At 42.0% G+C, this 14,334-nt stretch overlaps 2 protein-coding genes across 4 annotated transcripts in view; one reads left to right on the top strand and one right to left on the bottom strand.

Moving 5' to 3' along the window:
- The window catches only part of LOC110826556 (protein Skeletor, isoforms D/E), a 60,105-nt gene that overhangs the window by 21,231 nt on the left and 24,540 nt on the right, over positions 1–14,334 (top strand). The window contains exons 3-6 of the mRNA XM_087349759.1: positions 3,276–3,348; positions 4,903–5,011; positions 5,961–6,123; positions 7,335–7,594. Of these exons, the coding sequence (XP_087205885.1) occupies positions 3,276–3,348; positions 4,903–5,011; positions 5,961–6,123; positions 7,335–7,594 (605 nt within the window). The remainder of the gene's footprint in view (positions 1–3,275; positions 3,349–4,902; positions 5,012–5,960; positions 6,124–7,334; positions 7,595–14,334) is intronic.
- Positions 1–14,334, bottom strand: part of cpx (synaptic transmission protein complexin) — a 482,383-nt gene that overhangs the window by 450,761 nt on the left and 17,288 nt on the right. The window lies entirely within an intron of this gene.

Below are 14,334 nucleotides of genomic sequence, written 5' to 3'. Positions count from 1 at the left end.
GCTAACGTCTGATATCGACGTACAGACTTTCTGATTTCCCAATCGGCGGAAGAAATCAACTTCATATCGTGCAGAGTTGTCACTGAAACTCTTATAGTTGCTTAGTTAGTCAAGAAATTTAATTTATTTAAGAAACTCGAACGTTTATTGGTTCAGAAGCGAGGAGGGGCGACCGAAGACACGGACATTGCGGAGTGACGCCACTGTGCTACCTTTCGGGGTAAAGACGTAAAGCCAATAACGTTTGAAATAAGGAAACGAACTCCTATTAGTGACAGCCAAGTTCCCGGCTTCCAGGATTTTCTCCTCAACTATTACTGACCTCAACAATTCTGTCTTCGTCTCGTAGAAGAGACATGCAAATAAATTTCCAGCCTGAGGGTAATCGTACGTAGAACGCAACCGGCAATAAGGTCAACATTACAGTAAGCGAATGTGGAATTATCAGCCTTACAAACATGAGACATGTGAATGTAGATGCAACCTGTTCGTCCTAGGATTGAAATGTCACATTGTGACTATTCACAGGAATTTCCTCTAAGATATGTATCAGATTCCGTTACGAGAAGAGTTCCTTATTCAGAGTGTTCCGTTAGGGTAAGGGGTTTTTAGTTGCAAATGAGGTCAATGCGTCGAGATAATTTTCATTTAAATCTAAGTCACAAAGGCTAAATTTTAGCCTTGGAGTTAATCACGTTTAATCGCATGGAAAGCGAAATCATGAATACAATATTTGTCACTGTAATTATAACTGCGAAATTTTCATGAGACTCTTGGGTTTACGTAATCCTGAAGACGGAGGTGGTACATTCCTGCGAAACATAGTTAACCACAATTCATTATCGTGATAGACTGATATCTCAGATATGTGAGACGCTGGTCTCATTAAGGCTTTGACCGGGATGTTCTTTTGTTAAATCTTATGTGGTACCGCCTGATTCGACTTCTAATGGTTAAGTGAAGTGTTTTCTTAGCGGTACGGACTGGATTCGTAAATATTATTAAGACGAGCTTCGGCTTCAAAGGGTTAACCAGCTGATTTTCGTAATGATGAGGTGAAGTGTTTTCTTCGCGGTACGGACTGGATTCGTAAATATTATGAAGACGAGCTTCGGCTTCAAAGGGTTAAGATACAAGTTGCGATTGAAATATATCTTGCTGTGGCGATCTGAACGAAGGTCACAAATGTATTTTTGGTATAGCGATTTTGTTCCTGCAGAAAATGAGCACAATATACGCAGAATCTAGAGAAATAAATAAGAAAATTCCTGGTTTGGATTGAAGTACGAAGCTTTCCACACTTTTACTTCTGTATATTTTTCGATCACATCATTACGCAGGGAGGTCCCCTTGTCAGGACAGCCAGCTAACCTAGTAATCATCAGCTTCGCCTGCAGACTAGGACATAGGCCACACACAAGTCTCCGTTGCGTTGTCATCATTAGCTGCACTAAGAGGATGCCTTGTCGCGTGTGTTGGGATAGTATTAGCCCGATTCTTATAAACGCAGCTAACCCCTTATACAGCCACAAAGCGAAGCCGATGAAAACTGAGATGGGTAACCAGCAACAGAATAGATAAACCACGATCGAAGTCCGTACTTATGTGCCACCCGGCCACAGAAACGACACGACCGCGTTCATCAGGAAATGGGATTGTGACGGCTTCAAGTCCGCACCCCCAGCTTAAAAATAAACCGACTCGGACTTAATATCATGGCACTGGCCACTGTTCCACGCTTTTAATTGTAACCAACTAAATAACTTGTTGAGAACGAACCTTGCAGTAGCTAATCTGATCTAGTAATTTAATCGCTTGTCTGGAAATCGCGTGTTCATCGCAAGCACTAATCACCCCCAGTGTCTGGTCTCCATTTATTTATTTGTGACAGGCCAAAGTTCATTGCTAGTATACGTCCTGGGTAACAGGTTTCTCAAAGTCTGATTTAGTATTTAGTTTAAAATTATATTATGAGAAGCTTCACAATTTATAATCTTATTACGGCGTTAAAATCAGGAAGGAAGAGAAAATGGAAATGAACACGAAATTTTTAGTCGGGAAATCTGAAGGGAAGAAACCGCTCCGAAAACCGATGGTCGGCTGACCTTGTAGAAACAGGGCACGAGGTTGTGGAATGTCTTCGAGATTTTGTGATTACGGTCATGAGCCCTCGGCTTTCACAGAAGCAGGAGAAGTACTGACGGACAGAACGCGCTATTGGTCGCTGTTTGTTGGCGAACTTCAGGTCCGATGACGCACAACCTAAGCCGTTAACTTCAGTAAATTAATGCAGCTATTTGGAGATTCCGGGGTCTGTCGAACTGTCAGGAAACAAAAAAATAATCTGGAGCAAGGTCGGTAGCACAGCGAAACAGCTGAAGGCCGCAGCAAACCTGCTGTTCTCCCCCCTTCACACGCTTGTAAGCTACCTGTCCACAGAGCAGAGTCTTTCTTGAGAAGCTGACAGTCGCTTTGCACCAATGCGTGTAGAACAATTCATAAGCACTGGGAAGAATATGGAACGTCCCGCAACCTGCGTAGAATTCGCAGCCACCGATCGCTGCCATTTTATATCGATATATATCGATATATGGCAAAACGCACTGAAGTCTCTTGGCCACGTGACACAGCTGCAGCCCTGCGCCCATCAGGTTTAATTTCGTCATTGGTTTTAAAAGACAAATTAATATCTGTGTTCTTAACTCGGGGTCGTTCCGTGTCTTTCTGATATTTTGATGACCTGATTCATTGCATGGATATTACGTTGGATACACACGACGTTTCGGGAGTTAGTTGTACTCCCATATTCTATAACTACAGTATTTTATCTCTGAGGTTATACGTAAGCATTTCTGTGCAGACAATACTCGTAATCAGTTCATTAGTTCTAATATTATTGCGACACTACGATGGACTACAGAGCCAATAGTGCGAGATCCAAACATATTTTGATGCGCCAATTTATTTCCGATTGCCAGGCACTTTTGTGCCATTTCCTGGTTGCCATGTCAACAACTGCCCTGATGCGGTTGCCATGGTGACAGCTGCTCGTGACCAAACCATTAGCGCTTTATTGTAGAAAGAGATTCACTTTTGGTTACCAAATTTGGTGATGAAACTTCTGGTTGTCTAAGTCATCTTGTTACTTACTTACCATGGCAACGCAGAGTAAGATGAATTTAGGTCACTTCGTTACAAAACTTACAACAGAATTACACACAATACAGGAACATGACAGAGTGGACGATAACACAGTTCTGTTGTATCTGTTACAGCGGCCTTTTTCTACGCTGGCAATTCGAAATCCCCGAGTGCATCTGGATTCAGGATACACGACGAGAACGGATCGTAAGTACACCGACCGTCTGCATGATACATAATGTTCACTGAAAAACTGAATTTTGTTCTCCTGGCTAAGAAACTCTACGTTTATGACACGCAAAATTTAATTTCTGTGTTCGTGAAAGGACGCCAATTTAATCCAGTCCTTATTCTACTACGAACAATTTTAATGATGTCCTCCCACCTACGCCCATGTATCTCATACGCCCCTCCTGAAGTTTCAAGGTCATGCGGCAACTATTCAAAGTCTCTCTTGTAAGGCATGAAAAATTCTAAATACGAAAATGGCCTCAGTTTTAACAAGTCACATCCTGTAAAATGCCGATCAAATTCCCTGCAGAATACTTGTCAGCAACTGTCTGTACTTTCCGTACCATGCGATGTGCCGATCCCCCAACGAAGGAGATCCACCGTCTATCTGGCAAAATGCCATGTTGTCAGCTAAAACGCGGAGAACGTTCAGTGTCCAGCTGCGAGGTCAGGAGTGAGAAGTCGTGGGCCCGCCCATATCTGCTGTCGCGTTCCTCGTGCGCGGGGAATTTTCTGGATTGCATCGTTGCAAAAATGACCTTCGGCTGCCCTGATGACGTAATCGTCCGTGGTGTGGTGTGGAGGACGCCTTTCCAATTTTGCAATAATTCACCTCACTGAGAAAACCTTTCTGCAGAAGTTCCAGACCTTGGACGGCGTGTTGTACAAATTTCTTGTTTGCTGTCCCAGTTTCAGGAGCTTGATAAACTTTCATTTCAGTTTCACGTAAAGTCGTATAGGACAAGCCAGAACTGAATTCGTTTCATGCGTGAACACACTAGAAGCAGGGACAGAAATTAGGATGCGGTCTAAACGACTCCTATCAGAGTAGGACCTCTCCTTTTTGCCACAGAGTCCAGACCGGGCCTGAGGCTCACCCTATGGGAGGGGTGTAAAGCTAACCATTCACCTCCAACCAGTGCTGATGTTAAGAATGCGTGGAGCTGTACCCTTACTCCTCCATACGTCTCAATGACGAACTGCTTATTTAAACGCCAGGGACAACTTTAACTTTGCATAAAAGAAAAATATTATCATTTTAATAGAAATCCTTTCAGTGGTTTGTTAAATATGCCAAAAAATAATAAATAATCCATATCTTACATGCAAATTGTAAAATAACACTGAAACTTTCTTTGGGTGGAATTTTGGGCAAATCTTTTCTACGCCGTCAAATGTTGACTATTCTTTCCCACAGAGTATCCCAACGTAAAGCAACAAAACCTTGTTCAGCCTACGTCAACGGAAACTAACCTAACCCAACCTAACCTTTCCTAACCTAACCTAACCTAACCCAACTTTTCCTAACCTAACCTAACCTAACCCAACCTACCCCAACGTAACTGATGTAAATATTCTGCTCGAGCTGTTGTCAAATTGAACTAAAAATGGAAATTGCACGAATAATTTGTGCTTTTGGCTAGCACGTTAGAAGAAGAAGAAGAAGAAGAAGACAGTTGCGCTCATAGACTTCAGTTCATGAAGGCAAACAAATGTTACAGAATTGTGTTTTGTTTCTTGTCTCTTTAGGCCACGTCGTCTGGGGCGGTACCTGAAGAAACACGTGACAATAACCCTTCCGGACAGCAAGACGCTGCACAACATCAAATGGCTTTCGGTCTGGTGCGACGAATTTTCGGTGAGTTGCCCGATCGGCGAGACGCGGCACTCCGAAGCACAAAAGATGCGTTTCAGTGGTCCGTGGCTGGTTCGGATACCCGGCATGCATGAGTGTTTATTCGTAAACGATACAATGGAAATGTTGGAGATGTCACATAAAGGGATCGCATGTGGATGTCCGGCAAAACTTCCACATTTATAAAGCCGCAAAACTGAACCTTTTTTGTCAATCTCTGTTTACTGTTCGGTTTAGGTATCGAAATTTAAACCTGAAGAAATAAACGGGAAAAGTATTATTTAATTCTTCTCGGGCCACCCGCCGTGTCAGGTGGTTGAATGGGGAAAACACCAACGTTTCGAGAACCATCTTCGACCTCGTTCTCAGGGTATTGAAGAATTCGTGATTCTTAGTCGCCGTGGAAGCTCCAGATCATAGAACGAGTGTTGGCCACACTGACACTTAATTTAACTGTATCAAAGCAGAACCTTGGACCAGTCAGTGACCTGCATCACGTCGTCCTGTTAGAATCGGTTTGTCCTGCGAAAGAACGAATGCAAAGCCGTAGCCAGCGAGGACGAAGTGACGACTCAAGAAGAGGAACGAGTGAAAGGGAGGAAGGAACAGTCCATCAGCTTTAAAACACTCGGTTTTATCAATTTTAGTAAATTATGACAAGTTATTTGACGTACTGAAATATCAGAACTCTTTAAATTATTAATGTTATCAAAATGAGACTTTGTAGGGGTGATAGGAAGTCAATTCAAATGTAGCATTTTGGAGTAAAACACTGATGATGATCTGATAAATGCCGAAACGCGTGTTTACATCAGCTATAACAAGTAACATTATTTTAAATATGTGTATAATAATAGCTGGCCAGCGACAAACCAAGCCAGGCCATCAGAAGATGGCCTGTTCTTGGTGTGACTTACGTTGTTCTTCCACTATTTGAAAATTCCTTTCGCAGGTCAATTTCGGAGATGTTAAGATCCCGAAGAACCTGGACTACCCCAGACCCCAGAAGATCAACCAGCTGAACGGCGTGCACCTTGTGTCGTCCGACCCCATCGTCGTGGTGGACGCACAGACCCTGCTCATACCAAACTTCTCTTACGACGGCGAGGCGCCCGGTAAGGGACTTCACTGCACTGTCCGCTGCATGTTTCGTGTGGGATTAGAAAGGAAACAACTAGCAACATGCTCGGGATGCGAATTCCCTACCGGAATGCACAGAATATTCCCCTATGTTCCTTGCAACGTGCATTTGGAGGTATTTCATCCGGCTTGTACCGCGAAATAAATTTGTCGGGCACTTTAAAGGTCACAATTTTCAAATATTCAGTACTAACTTAACCTAACCTAACCCCACAAAACCTAGCCTGAAATAACCCAAAAACATTATTCGAGTTTCATAATTTTCAAATTTTATATTTATCAAGATTTAAAAAATCTTGTTACTAAAAATTTCTCAAAATTCCAAATTTGCAACAACCTAAAAATTTTCAAATCTTATAAATATTCAAAATATGTAAAACGAAACCCACTATTTTAAAGTTTTAAATTTTTCAAAATGTAAAAACAAATTTCCCATGCCTAAAAGTTTAAATATGACTTTTAATGCTCGAATTTCTAAAATGGAAAAAAATAAATGTTAATTCTGGATTCTGAAATTTCTAAAATTGTCGAAATTTGTAAAATTTTGAGCGTTTACAAATTTTGAATATTTATTCATTTTTCAAAGTTCAAAATCTGTAAATTTATTTCGCGGGATAAGGCGAATGTAATACCTACAAATGCACGTTGCAAACAACTCATGAGGATCTAGTAATCTGTATTCAGGTAGTGAGCACACTTTCGGAGCTAGGCAGAATCTGCTCTGATGCGATGAGCACGAGACAGCCTTGGAAGACAGTTTAATGGTCCATTTAACGACGCTGTCACAACGAGCGAGCCAACTGCTATTAAACTTGGCTGATTGGGAGTTCATGTCTAAGGCTCTGTGTCTCGCTAGCTGCAAGTTTGACTTGTATAAGCATCCGTTTAAGCGCGCGCGTAATGAGGAGGTCCGTCAAGACTGTCGAAATTTGGTACTGCAACGATACTAGGAAAATTCCGTTGCGATTCATATTGTGTCCAAGCTAAAATCTGCTTTATCGGCTTTATGTAAGATGGCCCACAGCAGAGCAACTTCACTGGTGAAGTATGTTTGGATGTATTGCTCACTGTGTAGTGTGGCCAGCGAACACGACGTGGATGCGGTACGCCACAAAGCTAAGATATGCGATAAACTGGAATTGATTTTCTTGGGCGTGAGGCTTGAAACGAGCGAGTTCTGTTTCAGATGCAAAGTTCTGGGTGGGGCGAGGCGGCAGACCGAGCCCACAAGGCGTCAGGGTACCCGACGAGAACGGGAAGGAGGTTCCTCTGCGACGGTACGACGGCAAGACTATCGTCCTCACCCTGCCAGGAGACCTCACAGTGTTTGACATCGGCCACTTCGGCGTGTGGTGCGAAGCCTTCACCGTCGACTTCGGCCACATCACCATCCCAGCTGGTCTGAACGTCCCGCCGTCGCTCAAGATGCTAGGCGTCGCTCCACAGGTAAGCAGTGCACGCGACTTGCACTTACATGTATTCATTCAGTCAGGCAGACGCAGATTTTGGATCACTTCCGTCATCGTAAAGGTCAGAACACGCACAAACAATCAAACGACGTTTCGGAGACTGCCTCCTTAATCAGGAGCGGATAGGATGAATGCCGACAGACAGGTCGATACAAGCGTACGCAAAGTGGCCGACACGAGGGAATGAGGGTGGCGCGAACAGCGACGCTGCCCTCGCCAATCACGTCGACTTGTGTCACGCTTCGGCGTCTTTACCCAGCGTCTGTCTGACCTGCCTGTGCAGAACATGGAGCCCAGGACGTTCGTCCTCCACTTTTCAATACACCAGCAGTAAATTTGACGCCGAATGCCGACGATTTGCGTCATGTGATCACGACGCCGACACAATATTAGCATGCAACACGAACAATCTTGACCGAACAAGTGACTGGAGCTGATTTGTTCGTGATGGCACGTGACTAGATGCGCAGATGCGGCGAGTGATCTCGGGCGGTGGTCGCCCATTCCACCATCGCTCACAATGCGGAATAAAGTACAGGTAGGTTTGAACCCTGACGTGGTCGATCGATCCGTCAAAGAATTATTTGCCCGGAAAGCGCCTCCTTTGTGCCCCGATTCCACAAGCTTCATTATTAATGCTAAAGTCTCTCCGATTTGAATTTATTTCCCAAACGCAAATGCCACACCCTTCAACAACAAAGGTAAAAAAAAAAAAAAAATGGAGTACTTATCAGTTACATCATCCTCCAAACATATACAAACGTCGACGTATCCAAGGCTTAACTGTGAAACAAAGAGTACGTATGCCCATAAATTACAATTCAGTGTTCGGAAAAATCACTTGTTCCCTTCTCTCAGCGAATGAATACGCTATTTTCTGGGGTGCTTCATGTGCCGTTCTTATTCTTCTGATGCAGCCTGTAATCAAATATTCTCACTACATTACAAATTAAATGCCAAAAGTAATGAGGTTTACCGAATACAACCAGAAACCACGATGAATCGATAGTATCTGCAGGCGAGTTTGAAAAATTCTTCCATATAGGCTACCAGTCAATCTCCCCTACAGCGCTGGCTGCATTTGCATGAATCGGTTCACATTCAACAGTGCCCTTTCATGCCGTGGATCATCTACACAATGTTTATAGCGCGCGGTACAAAAATGTTACTCTTCCTTTTAAAGTATCTATAACTTTATTTTTATTTCGTCTAATTAAAAATAAAAATATGATTACTGTAAAGTTATATTTTCAAAACCAACACATAATCATTCGTTCAGTGGTCCTTATGTTGGATAGTAATATTTTATATCACGTCTTCTGCGTAAAATGTGTAATACGATCGTGAACCACGTTAATTTCCGAAAGTAATTAACGAATTTCGATTAAACTTCGTTTTCCGGGGCCTACATTAAAAATTAAACATGTATAAAAGTATCGATCATTCCTCCACTTTAAATTTTTCTATTCGGTAATCCCGTCAGGCACGAAGGCTCGGTCCGGAGTGGAGTTCTTCAGGCGAACTCGTTATCAACTCACCGCCCTGCCAATAAATCAAACGGTGACGGACAGGCATTCATCAACGCTGCTTATCGCCAAGCGAGAACCAGGCCACTTATCAGGAATTAAGCACACAAGCTTCACAATTTAGTGCGAATAATTCCTTGCAGGATTAGTGCAACGAAAAACATTTTAAATTCCCTGAAAACAAAATGAAAAGTTCTGAGCTGCACAAACGTTGAAGCTCTTACGACAGCAATTAAACCACAAGTACAGCCCAGACAAAAAAGTATTGGTATGCGTTCAGGATCATAATTTCCTGTTCCTGTTCATCGTCGCATTTCAGTTCCTACAGACTTCGTGGGTTATTCGAATAATCTTTCTTTAATAGATCTCCCCCCCCCCCAGGAAAGCAGTCGGGGGGGGGGGGGTCAGTGTAGGTAAAGGGCCAGGCCCAAAAATGCGTTCGCCAAAGAAGTTTGCGGGAAAGCAATTATTTCCTCCGGGTGTGACCGTCGTCCGATCACGTTGAATCCAGCTGGCCTTCCTCACCTGTCAACATAATTTTCCGTGTTGAACGCTTCCTGTGTCCCGAAATGTTGTTACCAGTTGGTTCATCGTTGTTTTATTCGGTACTTCCTGCAAAGAGCCTCGGGCGACACCGGTGTTCGCTTGGAAATGACGAGGGAAGACACGACTTCGAAAGCAGTACATCCGAAATGCAAGGCGGGAGTTAGCAACCACCGGCTCGTAAATTCTAGTTACATTTACGTAATAATTTACAACGGGTGGAAACGTGGCTCGTTTCCGTTCTTTCTGTACCAGCGGTCTGTGCCAGAAATCCCTATTCTCCTCCGGCCGGCCGACATTGGCTTGGTCACCGCGTCTCTCCGGAAGAATCCATCTCGCGTTCAAAGTACTTCGCGTGGCTTCGTGACAAAATTCTGTTCTTCGTAATTACAGCTCCACTTCCGTTTTATTACCATTTTCATCTGTTGTTATTCGCATAAGAATGTCCAGGCGTGCCACCAGATCATGGAGGATGAGATGGCCGGGCGTGTAGTACGCATGGTGAAGACAAATACGTGCACAATTTTGGTAGGGAATTCAGAAAGGTTACTGCTCGGAAGACATGATATTGTGGGAGTGCGTGGTCGGATGTGGTCTTGGTGCATCTGGCTCAGAACAGGGGCCAGTGGTAGTTCTTGTGAACACAGTAACGCAACTTCGATTAGCTGTTCGACTATCGACTTGCTAAATTAAAAGTGAATATCTAACGGCGGCTAAACGTTTACTTTTATACAAAGTTCCTAATCGTGTCAATTCTGTAGGCTATAAAATGTTGACCATTTTGCATCAAACTTGCACCTGACAGATTAGTTACGAAAAACAGGAAAACTTATGATAAATTATGAAGATTACCGAAAATATAAAATTAACTGTTTTCAGGGGCATTTTACGAATTTAAATCTGGAATGCTGTGCGGCAGAAATTGGAATAGACGTAGGCGTAGATGGGAAGATAATATTAAAATTGATGATAAACAATTATGTTTAAAAGATGTAAAATTATTGATGTGGCTCAGGATATGAACAGCTGGCCGGCTCTTTTGGTCATGGCAATGAACCTTCGGGTTTAATAAAAGAAACTGCTTGGCCAGCTGAACACACATCAGCTTCTCAAGAAGGACTCATCCTTATTATCTTCCGCGCATGGCTTAATGAGTTGCTTATAGTAAAACGCTGTATTATTCCAATGTAAATTTAGCGTGTGACACAGAAGGAATATTTCAATAAAATATACAGTACAAAATGACAAAAAATTATGCAACAAGCCAGTCAGCGGGCAAACGACACTCGTCACAAACAAAGAAGTTTCTCGTAAAAGATTAAAAATTAACCGAACCATGGTTAGTACTCTTGGCACTTCCTAAAAGTGAGTAATTTATATCAACACGAAGAGAAGTTCCTATCACTCTCCAGCAAAATTTGTGATTCCTGACTCACTTTTCTGAAATTATCCATTAAATTAAAAATTCCTTCACGTGGACATAGCACTTGTTTCTAGAGCCAAAGTATTACAGACATTTCATGCCACTAGAGACTGATGATTCTAGGATTATTTGCAAATCAAGTCCATAAGGTTCTTTCTAGGCGGTACGTATTTTTGTTTCGTCCTATTGGTCAGATGCCTCGCAATACTATTTATTACAGGCAGGTGTCAGCTGTGTATCGAGACCGCTTCCTGCCCGCGGAACACGAGAATATTCGATACACTATAGAAACAGTATACATGCAAAAGCGAGTTAAGTGACGACTGGGAGAATGCAGGGAAATTTCCGTCGTTTTGAACGAACAAGGCCTTGAACCGTACGTGCATACAGCTAACTTCTTTTAAAAAATGAACTTCTGTCTCCTAAACTTTTCCAGGGCAAGGAAAACCACACACGAACGCTCATTTCGATCGATTAGTGCTTAGTCAAGTGCGTACGACTTATAATGGAAGATCATACGCTAAGATGTTAACAAAAATAAGTCTTTTAAGTTAAGGACTTTCGTGACGTCACAGCACGTTACGAATTCTGCCCTCTGCGGAACAAACGACGTGAGACTATGGTATTTACAAACCAGGAAAAAGCATCACAGAGCAGAACAAACGACGCCTTTATGCCGCGTCTCATTAGCGTCACTGTTGTCATAGAAACTAACACGCTTTGTAATTATTCAGTAAGTAACACATCACATATACGCGATGCATTAACAAAACCTTAAGAACTAAACGCACATTAACTTAACCCAGATATATTAGCAGCATTTCTTTTGCGCCATTAAGGCAGTGTCCGGCAATTAAGAAGGGTAATTTCCTTCGCGAGACATGAAATGGACTCTTTTGGCTGTAGAACGTCGGGCTGGAACAAGTGACTGCGTATTACGCGGCTTGGTCTTTGTTTAATGTAGCGTAGAATTACTGATAAGGAAAGGACATGAAGTCGGTGGGTGCATAATTTCAGGAGCTATGCCGGCATTTTCCTGAGGCGACTGACGAAGATCGATTCGTCAATTACAATTTAAAAAAATTAAATTAATCGCAAAGGACTTCGATGGACATTTCTCACACGTACGTGGGTTTATCGTAAATAGTTAAGTCCCTTTATAACATTTTCTGTTGTACAAATAATTACCACCAGATTCTGGGACAGAAAAGAAGTTGCTGTTGAAATATTCGTCATATAAACTTATTCTATTGGCATACTCAAAATTACGTGACACGTCACGACATGAATTATGAGAGTCTTCTCGGTCAGAATATGCCTCCGTTGTCCAGCTTCGTTTATTGCAAGGTCTCTGCTGAGTGATCGCATATTAAACGACTGTCAACCAACGAGTTAACTGTAACACGCTGAAAGATACAACCTAAGTCTCCTATCAATTATTTATTTTAATCCGTCAGATCACAATATAATTTTATTTAAAATATTGACCCACACCTATTCGAAGACACTAGTACTTCTGGGCATATCGGGACATTCACTCCTACATCTTTGATATGTTTTATTTTTATTTTTATTTTATTGATACTTTCTAACTATAATTTATATATTTTGCATTTTATTCTCTAAATTCTTTTATAAATTCTTTCAAATTCTTTAGTGTTTCTTTCAATCATTTACTTACAGGCCGATATGTACATCTAATAACATTTAAGAAAAACAACACCTTCGCCCAAAAATGGAAAAACAAACGTAATGAAACATCACCAAAAAAACTACAGAAATCATAATTGAGTTTTAAGTTCTTAGATATATTTTACACCTGATGATGGTTTTATAAAAACCGAAACATGTTGTGTAAATGTTCCGAAATGTAAATCGATCAATCGATATGGAACATGAATGATATTTTATTATCTTAATTTTAAATAAAAAATTATATTGTGATCAGACGGATTAAAATAAATAATTGATATAATATTCACAATATGACGCAATTACACTATCTAAGTCTCCTAGCAACGAGACCAAAGACGGAGGAACGCGTGTGACCTTGACATCTGTCCGGACGGTAACAGACAAATCGTAATCGTCACCGCTGATTCTGAGGCTCGGCTCTGGAATTTTCGTGGGGGGAAACCAAATGAAGAGGAGTCAGCTGACACAGATGACGGATGGACTAAACTGGCTCAGGGTGGCAGTCAGCGTCACACGGTTTCCACGCAGCACAGAAACTCTTTACGTCTCATTATGATTATACAATACACTTCAACAGTTTGCTCTGACTGATTCATCAGTGGGTTATTTATTTGCAACTCGGTAATAAGGACGTAAGTCATGAAATTTACTTTTGACTTGCGTCCTTTTTGCTGAACACCATTTTTTTTTTTACTGGGCTTCATAGGCGAATATCGGCAAACTTTACGGCACTGAATTAAACTGATATATATTCTTGTAAACTTTGTCTTCGTCCTCGTTGTTTTGTTATCGTTTGCTGAAACACGCCCGACGTTTCGGAAACTAGCTGTACTTCCATCGTCGGATAAAATTATAAATCCTGGTCGGTTGCGTCTATTGATCACATTTATCTCAATTTCAGAATAAAAAATGCGGGAAAGAAGGAAAAAGACGCAGAATGTGCACCAGTTTAAAAAATTCGCGTATGGCGTTATTCAGTTGTTAGAAAGCCATTCTTCACTTCGTTACGCTGATGTTTGAATAAAGAGAGAACATGGCGCGGAAGTAAGCTCATTTATTTATGTAATACTACTGAAATGTCACGAGAACAAGTGTAAAAGTACGCATAGAAAAGGACAAAGCCTTTTACATCGCACGTTACAGCTTGTCATGACCTTTTACAAACAACACACGACGGCCATTTGTAAGCGCCATTACTCAGCTGAAACAACTCCGGCAGGTTTCCACTCGCGCCATCTGGCCTGCGTGTATTAAGCGTGTGTCTGCACCCCACACGCAGTTCGCCTTAAAGTCGAAACAATAGCACTGCCGAGATTTAAAACAAGTCTGGACGGATTCTTAAGGCTTCGACCGGGATGTTCTTTTGTTAAATCTTATGTGGTATATACCGCCTGATTCGACTTCTAATGGTTAAGTGAAGTGTTTTCTTCGCGGTACGGTCTGGATTCGTAAATATTATGAAGACGAGCTTCGGCTTCAAAGGGTTAACCAGCTGATTTTCGTAATGGTGAGGTGTAGTGTTTTCTTCGC

Source organism: Zootermopsis nevadensis, unplaced genomic scaffold (genome assembly GCF_977971745.1).
Source record: "Zootermopsis nevadensis isolate Lab colony 2312 unplaced genomic scaffold, Znev_1.0 Znev_ptg000016l, whole genome shotgun sequence".
Taxonomy (NCBI): domain Eukaryota; kingdom Metazoa; phylum Arthropoda; class Insecta; order Blattodea; family Termopsidae; genus Zootermopsis; species Zootermopsis nevadensis.
The sequence above is the reverse complement of the archived record's forward strand: the minus strand, read 5'-3'. Positions and strand labels throughout refer to the sequence as shown.